This window comes from Anas acuta, chromosome 2 (genome assembly GCF_963932015.1).
Source record: "Anas acuta chromosome 2, bAnaAcu1.1, whole genome shotgun sequence".
NCBI classification, from domain to species: Eukaryota; Metazoa; Chordata; class Aves; order Anseriformes; family Anatidae; genus Anas; species Anas acuta.
In genome coordinates this window covers 128,073,044-128,088,580 of record NC_088980.1, presented here as the reverse complement: position 1 = coordinate 128,088,580, position 15,537 = coordinate 128,073,044, and the positions used below count along the sequence as shown (strand labels likewise).

The 15,537-nt window shown below is 40.9% G+C and overlaps 1 protein-coding gene across 1 annotated transcript in view; it reads right to left on the bottom strand.

Annotated features, from left to right (window-relative positions):
- ZC2HC1A (zinc finger C2HC-type containing 1A) overlaps positions 1-14,131 on the bottom strand; it is a 38,398-nt gene extending 24,267 nt beyond the window's left edge. The window contains exons 1-4 of the mRNA XM_068672149.1: positions 14,007-14,131; positions 1,369-1,442; positions 621-737; positions 262-397 (exon numbers count right to left, since the gene is read on the bottom strand). Coding sequence (XP_068528250.1) covers positions 262-397; positions 621-737; positions 1,369-1,442; positions 14,007-14,022 — 343 coding nt within the window. The 5' untranslated portion in view covers positions 14,023-14,131. The remainder of the gene's footprint in view (positions 1-261; positions 398-620; positions 738-1,368; positions 1,443-14,006) is intronic.
- Between the last annotated feature and the right edge of the window lie 1,406 nt (positions 14,132-15,537).

The window sequence follows — 15,537 nt, the reverse complement described above, 5'->3', positions numbered from 1 at the left end:
TCCGGTTGCCTTCTCTGATGGAGTGACTGCATCAGTCAACATGGGAAGACCAACTGAATTATTGTATGATTATCCCTAAGCAGATGCTGTCTTGTGACTGGCTAGCATCCTTTGTAGTTTTCAGTACACTGCAATGAAATACAATAATCTTTATGAACTCACTAATACTGTGTTCCAAAAAAAAAATCCATTTCAATTCAAATTTTTACAAATTGTTTAAATTACAAAAAAGTATTTAAGAAACTCAATTGTTTTACATACCAGGGTCATACGATGGCGGAGGTGGTGGAGGGAGTTTTCCACCATCTTTAAGGTTAAGTCCTTTGGCTGCTCGTATAGTTGCTATGAACTCCTCATGCTTTCGTCTCCAATTGGATGGTTTTTTGGGAGGTTCTGGCTAAGAAGTCAAAAAAGAAAGAACTTTATATGTTTGAAGTTCTTACTGTATACATCCTTTATTTTAATACACAATATTATGATTAAATTTCTTCCAGATCCTACTTGATTTATCGTAAATTGCCAGCAGAAACAAACCTTGTTATAAAGCATACATATTTTGCCTAAAATGTTCACATGCAGAGTAAACCACCAGAGTAGTTTACATATAGAGTGTAACATACCCGTGGCTTAAGAGGTTTTACTGTGGGAATGTCAGTTCCTTCTGCTCTCTGTCGGCTGGAATCAAATGTCTTCCTTTTCTTTGCAGAAGTTTTTTGGCAAATTGGTCCATGCTTTTTCTATAAGCAGAAGAAATAAAGGAAAATGCAGAATTTTCTCCTGATGAGTACAATCAGACTGCTTTCACTCAAATACTTATGCCAACCATTACTTTTTGAACAGAACTACAGGAATTCACAAATGCATATACATGATCACAAAAACTCAGGAACCGAGGAAGAAAAAAAGGGAGGCACCTGTAAATGTTCCTTGAAAATAAAAAACTGATGGTAGGTAGGCAGCATTTGCATTTTAGGGGCAAAACAGATCAGAGTGTCTGAAATTCATATTAACATTAAGGACAATCCATCTTCTATTGAGACTGAAGAGGAGGGCATTCTGAAGATAACTAGCAGAACACTTCAATAACTAGATAAGATAGCATGATGCTCAGGCTTACATTTGCAGAGACAAGGAATAATTCTGTGGGGCCAGAGCAGACGCTTTTATAAGGACCCTAATTTTCAGAATATGATGAGATGCTGAAATAAAATTCACCTTCTTTTAAGGAACTTAAAAACCGAGACAGCTGGAATTCTTAAGTATTTGAAAAAACAAACATCTAGATTTACTTTATTTAGCTATACTAACCATTGCTTAACTCTTGTTAACTTATCAGACCTGGAAGCCAACAGTACTCATGCTACTTACCAGTGCTGCTGGAAAGAAAGTCCTTCCACAAATCCTACATGGCAACAGATCTCCAGTCTGCACTGTAACCTCACCTTTAAAAAAAAAAAAAGGAGAAAAAAAATGTAAAAAGCATACTTCTACAAGAATGTTTAAATTTGCAGTAAAAAAAAAAAAAATCTTAGATTGCTAACCTCAGCTGTCACTGTAAAAGTACGCATTCTTTGAACCATGCAAAGGCTGTGCAGATCAGAAAGGGAAAGCTAATATGCAAGTCCTTACATACTTTTCAAAGCAGTCAGGCCCAGTAAGAAGTTGGCATGAATTCTGATGATTTACAACATGACACTCTGCACTTTTAAAGAGATGCCTGCATATCAGCATGCATATGACTGATTCACTGTATGTCATATCGACAGCTCAAACAGACATGGAGAGCAATGATACTGGATATTTCTGGGTCTTTGAAAGAGAATCACCTGTTACAGCATCAAATGGAAGCCACATCCCATCACTTATTTCTATTAAATTAAACTATTCCACTTGCTCTTCAAAAGAAAAATTCTTGAAGGCTCTTTTTACAATCCACTTTATACGGGTTATTACTGATGGTTTACATAAGCATTTCAGAAGTGGCAATTCAAGCACTGGTACAAAAATGTAAACATTATACTTGACATACAACTGGTTTATAGAAATAGATAAAAGACTAACAAGCCAAAGTATCCGAGTCTAGGCAAGCAGGTATATTCATATAGTATGCATTAAGCAATGGAATTGTGTAAGAGATGAAAACTGCATAGTTTCCAAATGACAGGTATCTACTATATTTAGTACTGTACAAGAGCTGTAGAAATATTTTTATACCATGTGTATACATCTATCAAGAGGCAGTAAATTTGGATCAAGTTTAAGACTGGTTAGACTGAGTACAGAGGAAGAAACTGACATTTGCAGATGATACAGCTCCCTCTATTTATCCTGGAAAAATAGAAGCACTTTCAATTAAAATAGAAGCACTTTCTATTGACTTGTACTTCAGGCAAACTAATGGTTGAAACTATAAAAGTTAAGAACATAGGGAAGTTCAAAGGTTTGATCATTTTTCGTTACCAATTCCTCAGTGGAAAACCATTTTCCAGCTAAACATACATACTTGTCAATTAACTGTAGAACCAATCCTAAAAAAAACAAACAAACAAAAAAAAACTAACAAAATGTTTCAAGGCAAGCAAACGCAGATTCAGGCAGCCATGGTTCCCCAGAAACACATTTTTTTTTCCCCAAATTTGAAGGTTAAAATTGAATAAGATTTCTGGTACCAATACATAACTATTAAATCTATTCCTGTCTTTTTCAATTACTCAAATGAAATACATTATCAGTATGTAAACATGCATGATGTATCAATTGTATCAATATAGTACAACAAGTTTTAAGAACTACAAATCATACAAAATGTGTTCTGCAGTTTAACACATTTCTGTTCATACCATATTTTCATTATTTATATACCTTCTCCATGTAGACATGAATAGGCTCCTATCACACCGTAGCAGGACTGCACTGACAGCAATTTAGAGTCCTAAAGCTGAAGTCATAATTAAACTTCATTTTCTGTCATCTAAATGCAAGCATATTTACATGCACACAAGTAAGGGGAAACTAGGAAAGAGAAATTGCAGATAAATTTTGATTTCCTTCTGTTCTTGCATCTGACTTATATTTTCATGTTAGCAACACTTAATGGGAACTTCTTTTTTCCCCTCTCTATTTTAAATAATCATGTCTGATTTTTTTTCCAAAGGCCTCTTTCTTTAAAAATCTCAAACACGAGCACATTAGTCACAAGTAGCAACATGCAAGCTGCTCATACATAGTTCAGATGGCTGGAACCTGCCCTCATTTTTTTTTTTTTTTTCAAGAGTGAAGTTGGAATGGCATAGGCTTTCCTCAATTCTCCCAATCAAAAAAATACAAGGTATGTACTCTTAATAATGCTAGCAGACATCACTGCAAAGTCTTGTTAAAAAGAAGAAAAAACACAACAACTTTCTATTATCATATTACTCTAATTTAATTCTCAGCTTTGCAGAAATTACAAACAAGTAAGAGATGTATTTCAGGGAAATACAAAGTGATGCCACTTGTGACTTTAATAAAAATTAAATCACAAATAGTGATCTTAAAATCAGGTCCATAATAGAAGATGGACAATTTGAAAGAATTATTTCAAAAATCTGCCTTAGTAAATGAAGAATGGATTTTCACCCCATTCTTGCATTCACTCAACTCTGGAATTCAAGTTTGCATTTAAATTCCCCATGGGGAAAAAAAAAAAAAGGTAAAAAAAAAAAAAGTAAAAAAAAAAAAAAGTAGTGCTCTAGGTGATCCTGCTTGGCAGGGGAGTTGGACAAGATGATCTTCAGAGGTCCCTTCCAACCTCGGCCATTCTGTGACTTGATAGACGCTCAGTGCTCTAGCAGTATTTACACACGACATACCAACACGTAGTAAGGAAAGCAAGTTAGCACTCCCTGCAGCTACAGTTACAGAGCTGTACTTCCCTGAAGCATTCCATGCTGCCAGGCAAAGCTATGTTTTCCAGGAGCTGTTGCTACTGCCACCCCTTTCCGCCCCATAATACAGATCACTGACCCAAAACCAAAAGGAAGTTAGTTTAAAAAAAGTTGAAGCTGTACTGAAAATGGGAAGCCCACAGTTGTTTAGATCTGCACACTCATCCCTTCATTCCTTTCTCATTTTCGTCTTATTTAAAGTAAAAAAAAAAAAAAAAAAAAATCCATAAAATCTTAACATTTCTCTCCTGGGCTCCAAGTCTTCCCTTACAAAGAGGTGAGCTACAACAAGAAACATGGTAATTTTAAAACAAAACATGGGATTGAAATTGTTAAAGTTGGATAAGAGTTGGTGGAAAGCTTTTTTTTTTTTTCCTGAAGACATTCATGTTAGATACCTAATGCAGTCAGTCTGTATACTCGTTACGCAGAAGCTATGTAAGTAACAAGTGACACAAATGAACAAAATAAAGGAGAGAAAAATGCTTACACATTTTTTCAGTAATGTTAAAAGTTACTATTTCATACACTAGCAATAAAGAGGATAACCTGGCACTTCGGGACATGGTTTAGTGGGTGATATTGGTAGTATGGCAATGGTTAGACCAGATAATCTTGAAGGTCTCTTCCAACCTTAATGATTCTACGATGATTCAAAATAGTAGTGTGTAAGCAATTATGGATGGCCAATTTCTTATACTAGGACTGAGTTTCTGTATCCGAGTAATTTTCTGTTATTATAAGTAGCATTGTGTGGTAGGTACCACCCTATTCATTATTATTTTAACTGCAAAACAGCCATTTTGGTACATGGTAACTTCTGTGTGCACCTACCTGCTTACACCAGAAAGCACATGGGAATTAGGTCTGAAGATGCATCTTGCTTCTGTTCTTTTCCGTAAAGAATAGAATGAAATTACCTCAAAGCCAGTGTTAAAAACAAACCCAGAAAACAAGATGGGAGGTGGAGGGCAGTCCCTGTCGTCGAGGGGCAGCCTTTCTCTTTCCCCCTGTAGTCAGCTCTGGTGAGACCACACCTCGAGTGCTGTGTTCAGTTTTGGGACCCTCACTGCAAGAAAGACATCGAGGCCCTGGAGTGTGTCCAGAGAAGGGCTAGCTACAAAGCTGGTGAAGGGCCTGGAACACAAGTCCTATGAGGGGCCACTAAGAGAGCTGGGGTTTTTTAGTCTGGAGTCTCAGGGGAGACCTTATTGCTCTCTCCACAACTACCTGACAGGAAGGTGTGGGGAGCTGGGGGTCAGCCTCTTTGCACAGGTAACTAGGAATAGGACTAGAGGGCATGGCCTCAAGTTGCACCAGGGGAGGTTCAGATTGGAAATGAGGAGACATTTCTTCTCAAAAAGAGCAGTCAGGCACTGGGACGGGTTGCCCAGGGAGGTGGTGGCATCACTGTCCCTGGGGGTGTTCAAGGAGAGGTTGGACGTGGTGCTTGGGGACATGGCTTAGTGGGTGACAGTGGTGGTAGGACCAGATGATCTTGAAGGTCTTTTCCAACATTGATTCTATGATCTTTTTCATTGAAATTAATTATTTTTGGCCATAGCTTTCCAGCACAACTATGATAAAAAAAAGCAGTAAGAACATAAAAATCTTATCCTGAGTGTTTTTAGCCTGATAAAATGAAAAAGGAGTAAACAAAAGCAAAAAATGTATAGCTGAAAACTTTGGGATTTCTAGGAGAAAAAAATGAACTGATTTATTTCTTTTATCTCTCTAATCAACAGTTAGAAGAAACAGGTTGCATTGAGATCACAAATAACTTCAGGAAAGCATTCTCTGAAGTGGCAACTGAAAATTTAGCAGTGGATGGTTGAGTCTTAGAGAACTCTTTTCCTGATATGCCACTCCTCAGTACATATAAGCCTCCCAAATTATAGTAAATAAGGATAAATCATACAAGCAACAAATTTGCTAAGGAGCACTACTCTTCTAGTACTTCATACTTCCTCCAGGTTGTATGAGGAATACAACCCTGAAGATGAATCAGGAATTCACTAGCCAGCTTCATGGCTGTGCATTGGAAATCCCTCCTGCCATGGCTACTTTCCAATGCAGAGATTGCCCTTATTTTGGCTACACAACCACAGAAGACCCAAGACCCAGCAGCTACATTTCCCTTTCCTTTCCCCATTTGTAATATCACTTATCATGAGCAGTTTACATGCTGGTGTTAAACATGAATAAATTTAGGTAACTTAGAGAAGGACACAATTATTACCGTTTAGATAAACACACTTCAGGAGAAGAGAATTAGGTTCAGATGGTTATGTCTATACCAACTCAAGAATTATTTTTGTTGAAGTGATGCCAGCACTATGATACACAGCTTTATACCCTACTCTCCTACTGCCTGCCTGAAACCAGCTCTTAAAAAGAGAGTTCAACTTACTAAGGTGTTGGCTGTCCAAATTAAACAAATTGACTGGGAGTTTTATTACCAACACTCTTTACTTAATTCTCAGACTCTTACCACCTGTATTTCTGAACTCCTTGTCAGAGCTCTGCCTCCATGAGCTAATTGCTGAGTACAATGATCTTTCATTTTTTTCCTACCTGCTTATGGGGAAGTTACTGAACGCTTTCCTTTTGAATATGGTCACCCATATAGGGCTGTGGGGCAACATATGAGGTTGATCTGATATAGTCAAAGCTAGCACAATGCTAGCTCCTACTATCTATCAGGTTTTAGATTAAAGAAGTGTAAACAGACTCCACACCTGGAGGGAGCAGAAGCCTTCAGTACTGCTGAACAGCTACTGACTGAAGTTTCATCACAGTTTTCTCTTTTGGAAAGCTCCGTGTTCCCATGTTATGTCTGTGCTTAGATACTAAATGCAGAATGCTCCAAAGAAGCAAGGCTGCAAAGATTAAAGCAGCACTTAGCCTTAATAACAGCATTTTGTCATGTCGTGAAAACTGTTTGACTATCCTTCAAAACCTTTAATTTATCTGCAGCAATGACAGTACTAAATGTCTTTGGTCAGACAACTGTGATGTTCAGAACCACCAAGCCTCACTGCGGTCAAACTTGCAGGAACACTCCAGCCCAATTTCCAGCTTTCAGATCACCTACTCAAGCCCCAGTGGTTTATAACTGTTGAAAGTCAGTAGTCAAAGAGTGCTTGCCAAATTTTTCTGCAAATTTTCATTTATTACTTTTAGCACAACTCCCATCCCATCTCCAAAAGCAAATCATTTTTTCCGCTTAGTTCTGTACACTTCAGGTACAAAAAAGTTTCAGTGCACACTGAGCGCCCTCAGTAACTGCAGAACTGCATCATCAAGCCACAGCATCTACGCTGTCGTTCTCCAGTTTATGTCCTCTAATCAGCACTGACCGGGTTGTATTTTTTTAAATCAACACAATAACTAACAGCATTCATCACAGAAAAAAACAGTGACAAATAGCATCAACAAGACTCATCCCCAAAAAATACTGATGCAGTGACACAGGTAGTGAAACGCTTGTCCAAACAGCTTAGTACACAAATTTTAATGAGCACCGAATAACAAAAAGATTCGTGTACAAAAGTATAAAAAAGTACACCAACAGTGACTGAAAACAGGATGTTCTGTAAGTTTTTGATATTTTGATAAAGTTATTTCTGAGGTAAAAAAATGAAAGAAAAGGACATCAAACTGCTTAACAATGGGCAGTACTTGCAATACATTGCTGAAGACTGTTTGATGGGAATGATTTACCCCACCAAGCCAATCCTTCGTAGTCCATGCCATTCACTAGTTTGTAAGAAGAGTCAGAGAAAGGAAGAAGAAATCATAGTAAGCTCTCTTCCTATTCAAGCTTTTTGTATACTTTGAAGTTTTTATGCAATCGGGTTGTTCACAATAAACAGCAAACCAATCTACTTCTGTCTGTCTAATTCTATCTGCACTTAATTTTAGAGGAAAGACTGACGAACCCTTCATCTAATTCTGTATTGACAATGGAGTCTAATCTTGTGTAAACCTGTCACTTCTGCTTCCAAAAGATAACAAAAAGCAACAAAACTTCAATTTCTTCAAGCTGAAAAGCTTCAGTAAAGCTTTCATAGTACCTCGTATGTTTTTATGTCAGCTCTCCAGCCTGACAATGCAAGCGTACTATATTTGTCAAAATTGCTGTTATTGCACCGAACACGAGTCTGATGATGGTACGTTCTGTATTACTGCCTTGAAAATAATATCAAGGAGAGCCCCACTGCCTCAAAGTGACAACCTGGAGGAGGATTCTATGAAGAAGTTATTTTTGTGACTGAGAAATGAATTGCACACAGTCAAGAATGGTTGTGATAGCAGCACATGCACAACTCACATCACAGTGTGTTTCCCTCTTCTCTGTCTACCCTGCCTTCTTCCCTTCCTTGTATGAAGTGTAACTTCTGATGTGAAAACATGCTGATGTCATACTAAGTATCCTTAAAAATAACCAGCTCTCCTGGATCCTCTTCTGTCTAGGATTGTATCTCATGGGATTCTTCAAAGCTGATCCCTAAACAGGTCAGAATCTCCTGAAGTCCAGGTTTGTGATCCTGCTTTTTGCCCCACTCACTCTTTTCAGAATCTTTCATTCAACCACCTCATGGTCCCTGCAGGCAAGGCTGCCCCAACTCTCACATTTTGAGCAAACACTTCCTTGGCTGTGGCTCTGAAGTCCCTCAGGAGTGCCTCCTTTTGTCAGCTCCTTAATCACCTGGGTCAGGAAGTTGTCAGCAACACACACCAGAAGCATTCTGGACCGTTTGTGCCCTGCTGTGCCACCCCTCCAGCAGGTAACAGGGTGGGTGAAGTCCCCCATGGGGATCAAGTCCTGTGAATCTGAGACTCCTTCCAGGTACCTGAAGGAGACCTCACCTTCTTCCTGCCCAGGTGGCTTGTAGCAGACACACACGACATGTCCCACGTTGGTCTGCCTGCTAACCCTGATCCATGAGCTCCCAGCTGGCTCCTCACCTGTCCCACAGTAAATCTCCACGTACTCCCGCTGCTCTCCCACATAAAAGGCAGCCTCCCCACTTGCCATCCAGCTGGTTCTTCCTGAAGAGCCCGTATCCAGCCACCACAGTGCTGCAGTCGCAACCACCTGCGTGTGATCCCAGAGAGACCGTAGCCCTGTAACTGTGTGCAGATCTCTGATTTCTCCCATCTTCTATCATCCTCCCTTCCATACCACTCCCCACGCTGAGTGCTCACATACAGGCACTTGGGAGAGGCACTCAATCATGTCACCTAACCAGAAAAAATCTCTAAGAGCTTCCCCTGTAATGCATACGGAAACACAGCAAAGCCCACGGCGACTAAATAGCACTATTTGATCGATTTGACTTCTGAATACGTTATTTGGTCTTCTGTTAATGAGCTTTAACATCAACCACTAGCAAGCACGTGACCTGCAAAAATCAATGTATGGTTAAAGAATTCTGTTTTGGCATCATGAGCTCACTGCCCTCCTGCATTCAGCTGCATGCACCATGACAGCAGGCAGGCAGCAAAGACCTACCGGCCTTCTGGCTCTGACCTTACACCAAGGCAACTCAGAGCAGCTCCTACTAACTGCACGCATTACTACTACTCAAAAGCACTTGGACAGAACAGTCCCTATCTAAGTCTGCCTGTTTGTCACAGTATTGCCTGGTTAACAGACTACAACAGTGTGGTAAAAATAGTGTTGATAATGAGCTCCATCTATAATAATAATAATAGTACTCAGTATATTATTTTTAAGGAATTTCTTTAAGAAGTAAGCTCTCCTCCATCACCTGTTGAACACAGTCCTGGAACCAGATTTTAATGAAATGAAACAGTAGCTTTTGATAATAACCACACCATAGTGTGCAGGTAAAATACACTCTTCCTCCCACTTCATTTAACCCATTGAGTTCAATGGCGAGATCAAGCCAGTTTCTGCAATTTAAGTTAAAATTGCACAGGGATATGATCCACTAGCTCTAAGATGCTAAAGAAACAATAATGTGAAACAGCTGAAGTCTTGTATATGCATTTTACTTCCCTTCTTTTAAAAATGAAATATATTCCTATAACACACTTCCCCCGTCACTTCCCCTATCACAGAAGCCTACAATTACTTAAAGAACAATTCTGAAAACTAAAACACTTTATTTCAGTTTCTACTCCAAAACAAATATTAACCAAAAATATAATTGCCTTGGAAAAAGTAAAAACATCCACAGTTATTCAGCATATTAAATGTAAGAATTAGATCACTCAGCAGAGGTGCAATTATGTGTAAAAGAGCAGTTTGATGCAAAGTCATAGTTATAATTGTGCTTTAATAGCTACCAGAGTAACAGATTCTTAAAAATACATACACCTTTTAAAAATATATATACCTTAATAATAGTTTTACATTTCAAAATGTCTTTAGTAGTTTCCAGCTTGCTTATTTCAGAACAGTACCATAAAATTAATTCTGCCTTTGGACAGATTACACACTTTCAGGAAAAAAAAAATGTAACAAAAAGGCAGAAAGCTCTCTTAAATGCAGCTTAAGAAAATGGCTGCCAAAGTAAGGACACATCCAGAGAGGCAAGACAAAGATGTACACTAAAGGGAAAGCAAACTCGTGTTAATATTTTGTTTTCAAACAGAAATAATTTCCTGCAGTATGACAAAAAAAAAAAAAAAGAAAAAAAGAAAAAAGGAAAGGGGAGTGGGCACTGGCTCTTTCAGAAATTCTGTGAAAGCAAGCATGTATGAGTAAAACCATTGGATGCAAGCACATAAAACCCCACAGCAGAATGCCTGAACCATCTGGGGTGGGGCACGTCAGCCACAATCAGGGTAAGCAAAGTGTCCAGAGGCAAATGCTATTTCAGCACAGGTCCCAGCTCCTGAGAGACGGTGCTGCACAGCAAGCCTTATTCTTAACAGACCTCCAGGGCACACCCAGATTGCTCAGAGACTAAATGCTTAATCACAGCAGTCCCTGCTTGGCACCCGCAAGGGAAAGCTCTGGGCTGGAGACTGCAGGCTATTTCCTGAGCAAGCAGCCACCCGTCCCTTTCCAGCCACAACCAGCCTGCCCCAGCTGCTGCAGCGGGGGCTGGAGGTGGCCACTGGGGCTGGGCAAGCACAGCCACTACCTACCACAGGGAGCTGGACTTTCTCCCTCGGACACAGCTGCCCCATGCCCTTTATTCCTCAGGCAGCAGCAGTGCTGACCCGCTGAGACGGGCTGCGAACAAGTGTGAGAAGAGGCATTTCGTCAGCTCAAACAGCTGTTGTCGGCATCCTCCCAGAAAAAAAACAACAGACTGGAGAGCAAACATGCCGATGTGACAGTGACAGCTTCTTCCCTGCCAGCCAGCAGTGACAGCCACAAGCACATGCTGGCCCGTCAAAATCGGTCCTGCCATTCAGCACGTGCTGGACTGCCCAGGACAGGGCTTTTCATCTCACCTTACTGTATTTTGCAGGCACAGAGTCTACCACTCTAAGCATTCTCACCAGTAAATTAAATTAAAATTGAGATAACAGCCAAACACTGAGAAGGTGACAGAGTAACAAATGTCACACTAGGAACGTGATATTTAAGTTTTGAAGTGTACACCAGCATTGTCACTTGTAATGACGTATGCGCACTAATTCCTTTTTACAAAGCTCACAATCCTAAATTTCACTTTCACTATCAGTGTAGTAATACAGCAATGCTGGTATACAGAGAAAATAATAAAGCACACTTAAAAAAAAAAAAAGGTGAATTTGTAAAGATACATTTAAGCCACACAGAAACTTATTTTGCTATTTCACTGAACATTTAAACTTGCACACTGCCAGAAAAATGCAATCACAACATCAGAAATATTAATCAGCTTTTAAATGTCACCAGTGCACATCCACAAACCAATTAACACACAGTCAACTCTCCACATCATGGAAAAAATTGTTATTAACTGGGTAAAGTTATTTCTTATTAGAAGCATGCTTGCACAATCAGAAATAGATCCCACATCTATATTGCTGAGCTTCAGAAAATTAACGCACCAGTTTTGGAAGGCTGAAAGCCCAGGCCAAACATCCCCAGCCTGAGGGGGCCTTCCACAGTCATAAAAACATGCCAGCAGGCTGCAGTCAAAAGCCCAAGTCCTGCCCCCCACCGTAATTACATCCCTCACACTCAGAACTGCCAGCACCAGCTGTACAGATCAGCTCTGGGAATTCATTTTGCTAAGCCCCAACCCAAGACAGGGAATGGGCAGAGACAGATTTCAGGAGCAGCCCATGCTTCAACATGCAATAAATATGACTGTGGAAGTGTGCTCCTAAGTACAGACTTAATCTAAAATGGCAACCAGCAACGTTCTGCTGATGCCAATAAAGCAATAACAACAAAAGCATGATGTCCAAGTGAAATAATTCATTATTGCTATTGGCTTTGCCTTCATTTTCCTTTCTTGAGGCTGCCTCCCTACACAAACCACATTCAAGCCCAATCTATGTGCAGAGACAGCTTAAAGTGAAAAACTGTGCAAAAGCCCTGTTTACTTATGTACACTGCAGCTCAAGCAACACTGATAAATCATGTTTTGATGGGGAAAAAAAAGTATTTTGTGTTTTGGCAATGTTTAAAGTAAGAAAAAAAGTACAAACTGACCCACAAAGATACAGAGAATTATATTGCTCAGTTTCAAGACCTTTAATACTTAAGGACACTGAATAACAGGGTGGGATGTGAGTCTTCGCAACCAAAGGTCATCTCGAGTTTTAGAAACATATTATTACCTGAGCTATTCTTAAATTAATCTTGAGTGTTCAGAAAGAACATTCCACATCCCGGAAAACAACATTACTTTGATAAGCCCAGCTTCTGAAAGTACTTTGAAGAAAAGCATCAGAGAGCAAACATGAGTTAGCTCTACAATTTAACATTCTTCCTCCTACCACTCCCTGTGCCTACTGAAATACAAAGAGAAGGTAAACCAGCTCCAGAAGTCAGAACAGAGAGAAATTCTACCCCAAGAACAACAATTCTCAGGCTTCTGCTGTAACCTGTAGATCATTTTTCTTCCCACTGTCTGTTATGAAGGTACCAGAGCTTATAAAACACAGCTGGCATAGCTGGCCTTGCTAAGCTAGCTCACAGCCAAACCAATTGATTGATGAGCTGCAGATGATATGCAGCCCCAGCTGCAGTCAAACACATTGCTGACTCAAAATTAAAGCAGGCTTTCCCTTTCTGGACAGGCAGCACGGGATTGTCATCAGTCAGAGACAAAAAAGGAATTATTTGATACAGCACTGGACACTGCCTTTCAGATTTAATTAATAGGCATTAATAGTAAGCAAGGCGTAAGAGCAAATTAAATTAGAGAGAACCTTTTTGGATTTGAATGCCAAATCACGTCCAGATTTATTGCCTTGCTGAAGTCACTAGGCACATGAACAGTCTGGCTGTGAGCTCTATTAAGGAAAGGAGACAGGTATTCATTGAGAATTACCTCTGTTCTCCAACTGCGCTAGAAGGGACACAGAACAAAGGCCAGCTGGTGCTGCCTCCTATTTAAACACTCAATTACCTTTAGTGAGGCAGAGGGTGGAAGCCTTAATAACAATTTTGCGACAGCTACTCAGAACAGGCCTGCATTTTTTTTTTTTTTAAATATGGCCAAAGCAGCTCGTAAAGCACCGTACTGACAGACCTACTGACACATCCTGAAGGCGAGCTGCAACTTCTGGAACCCCAAACCGATACCGCGGATACTCCGCAGCGCAACGAGCCCTGAATTCACCTGGCACAGCATAAAGTTGCTCACAGCATGGACAATCACAGACTGCTCACTGACCGCTTCCCCAGCGCTATTAGCGCTCCCTGACACCCAGCTCAACCCTCCCCCTGCAGAGATAACAAGGCAGCGGCTCCACGAAGCACCCCCGGACCCCAGCGGCCCGGGGGCTCCCTCCCCACCCGCGGCCGGGCTGCGGCGGCGAGGCAGGGCCGGAGACAAAGCGGGGCCCTGCCCGCCGGGCTCCGCGCGGGGCCGCCGCCCCTTCCCCTCCTCGCCACCCCACAGCCACCGCTCGCCGCCCGCCTCAGCCCCTCACCTTCCAGCCCCTCCATGGCGCAGCCCCGACCGCGGCCACCAGCGCCCAGCCCCGCCCGGCCCAGCCCGGCTCGGCCCGGCCCAGCCCCGCCGCCGCTGCCGTGGCAACGCCGCCAGCGCCCGGCCCGCCAACATCCGCCGCTGCCATTGGGCAAGGCGGCGCGGGCGGGCCCGGCCCTCAGGGCTGACAGACAATTCTTTATTTATTTTTTTTTTTTAAGCGTTATTTATACTTAAACCTTAACAAAATTACCATTGTCTTTATACACTTAACAGCCATTTCTCTGGTTGTTCCAGACGAGTCACTCCACGCAGATCTCCTTGTCCATAAAACCCTGGCCACTGTCACAATCACACCTGGGAATGTAACTCAAAGCCAAACAAATACATAAAAACTTAAATTCCACCTGAGATTTTGGCCACGCTGTCTTCCCTGCATTGCCTTAGCACAGGACACACATCCACGTGCTGCATGCCAAACAGCCAGCATGTAAGCCATGATAAACATAGGGTTTAAATCGCCCTTTGAGACAAAAAGCTTGAAGATGTACAGTAATGCTACAATTTTTCTTGGTACCTGAGAACCATGCTGAAAATACATTTCAAATTTGCCTTTGATCTATCATGCTTGTAAAATTACAGGCCCTGCTAGAAGGAACTAGTTTGCCACCATGTTGCAGAGTCCTAACTTTTGCAAATTATCTATTAAAGCTTTGACATAAAACTTAAATGAGCCAAAATTTGCCATAGCTGCCTGCTTACCTAACCATGGTGGTAGTGCTTTCATGATATTTTCATATTTGGACTGCAAGTTCAAAAGAAGAGGCCTAGGATAATTTCATCTTTCAGCAGGAAAATCCTTTGTAATGAAACCATAAGCATAACTTTTATCTTGTGTTTGCAATTTAGTGAAGGGTTTTGTATGAGAGAAGTGTTTGGTTTACTTCGATTCCTTGTTTCTCTTTGAAATTTGTGGTTATTTTTATTAGAAATTAGGGCAGGAGGTAACTTCAGCTCACCCATCTTTAAGTGTCTTCAACATGGTGAGCTAAGTTAATTGCTGGATTTCCCACTATACCCAATAAAGATTTGTCTCTGTAGTTTATGCAGTCTATGGGAGGATGGAGGGTGAGATCTGTCTAGCCAAACATAACGCCTGTTTCTGGAGGTGATGAATCACAGCCTAAGCTCCAGCCAAGAGGAAAATTAGCCTTACTGACTAATTCAGCACCAACTATAAAGTGAACAATTGTTGGTGTCACGTGAGTAGCTCAGTAGACAAGTAAACACCCGTGTTAGAGTAGTGAAATCCTAACCTAGATGTCTTCAGACTGAATCCTGTACTGGAAACAGATGTACTGTTTAGTTTTGCTTTGCCAAGGTGCCATTGATCTATCTCATTATCTCATTACTCATCTGAGAAGTGAAGGAAATAAGATCTGGCTTATAAAGCTAGTGGGCAAGTGACGGTGCTACTGCGAAGCTAAGAGATTCTCCAAGCTTCTGTGGCTGGTGTATGAACATCCATTGTA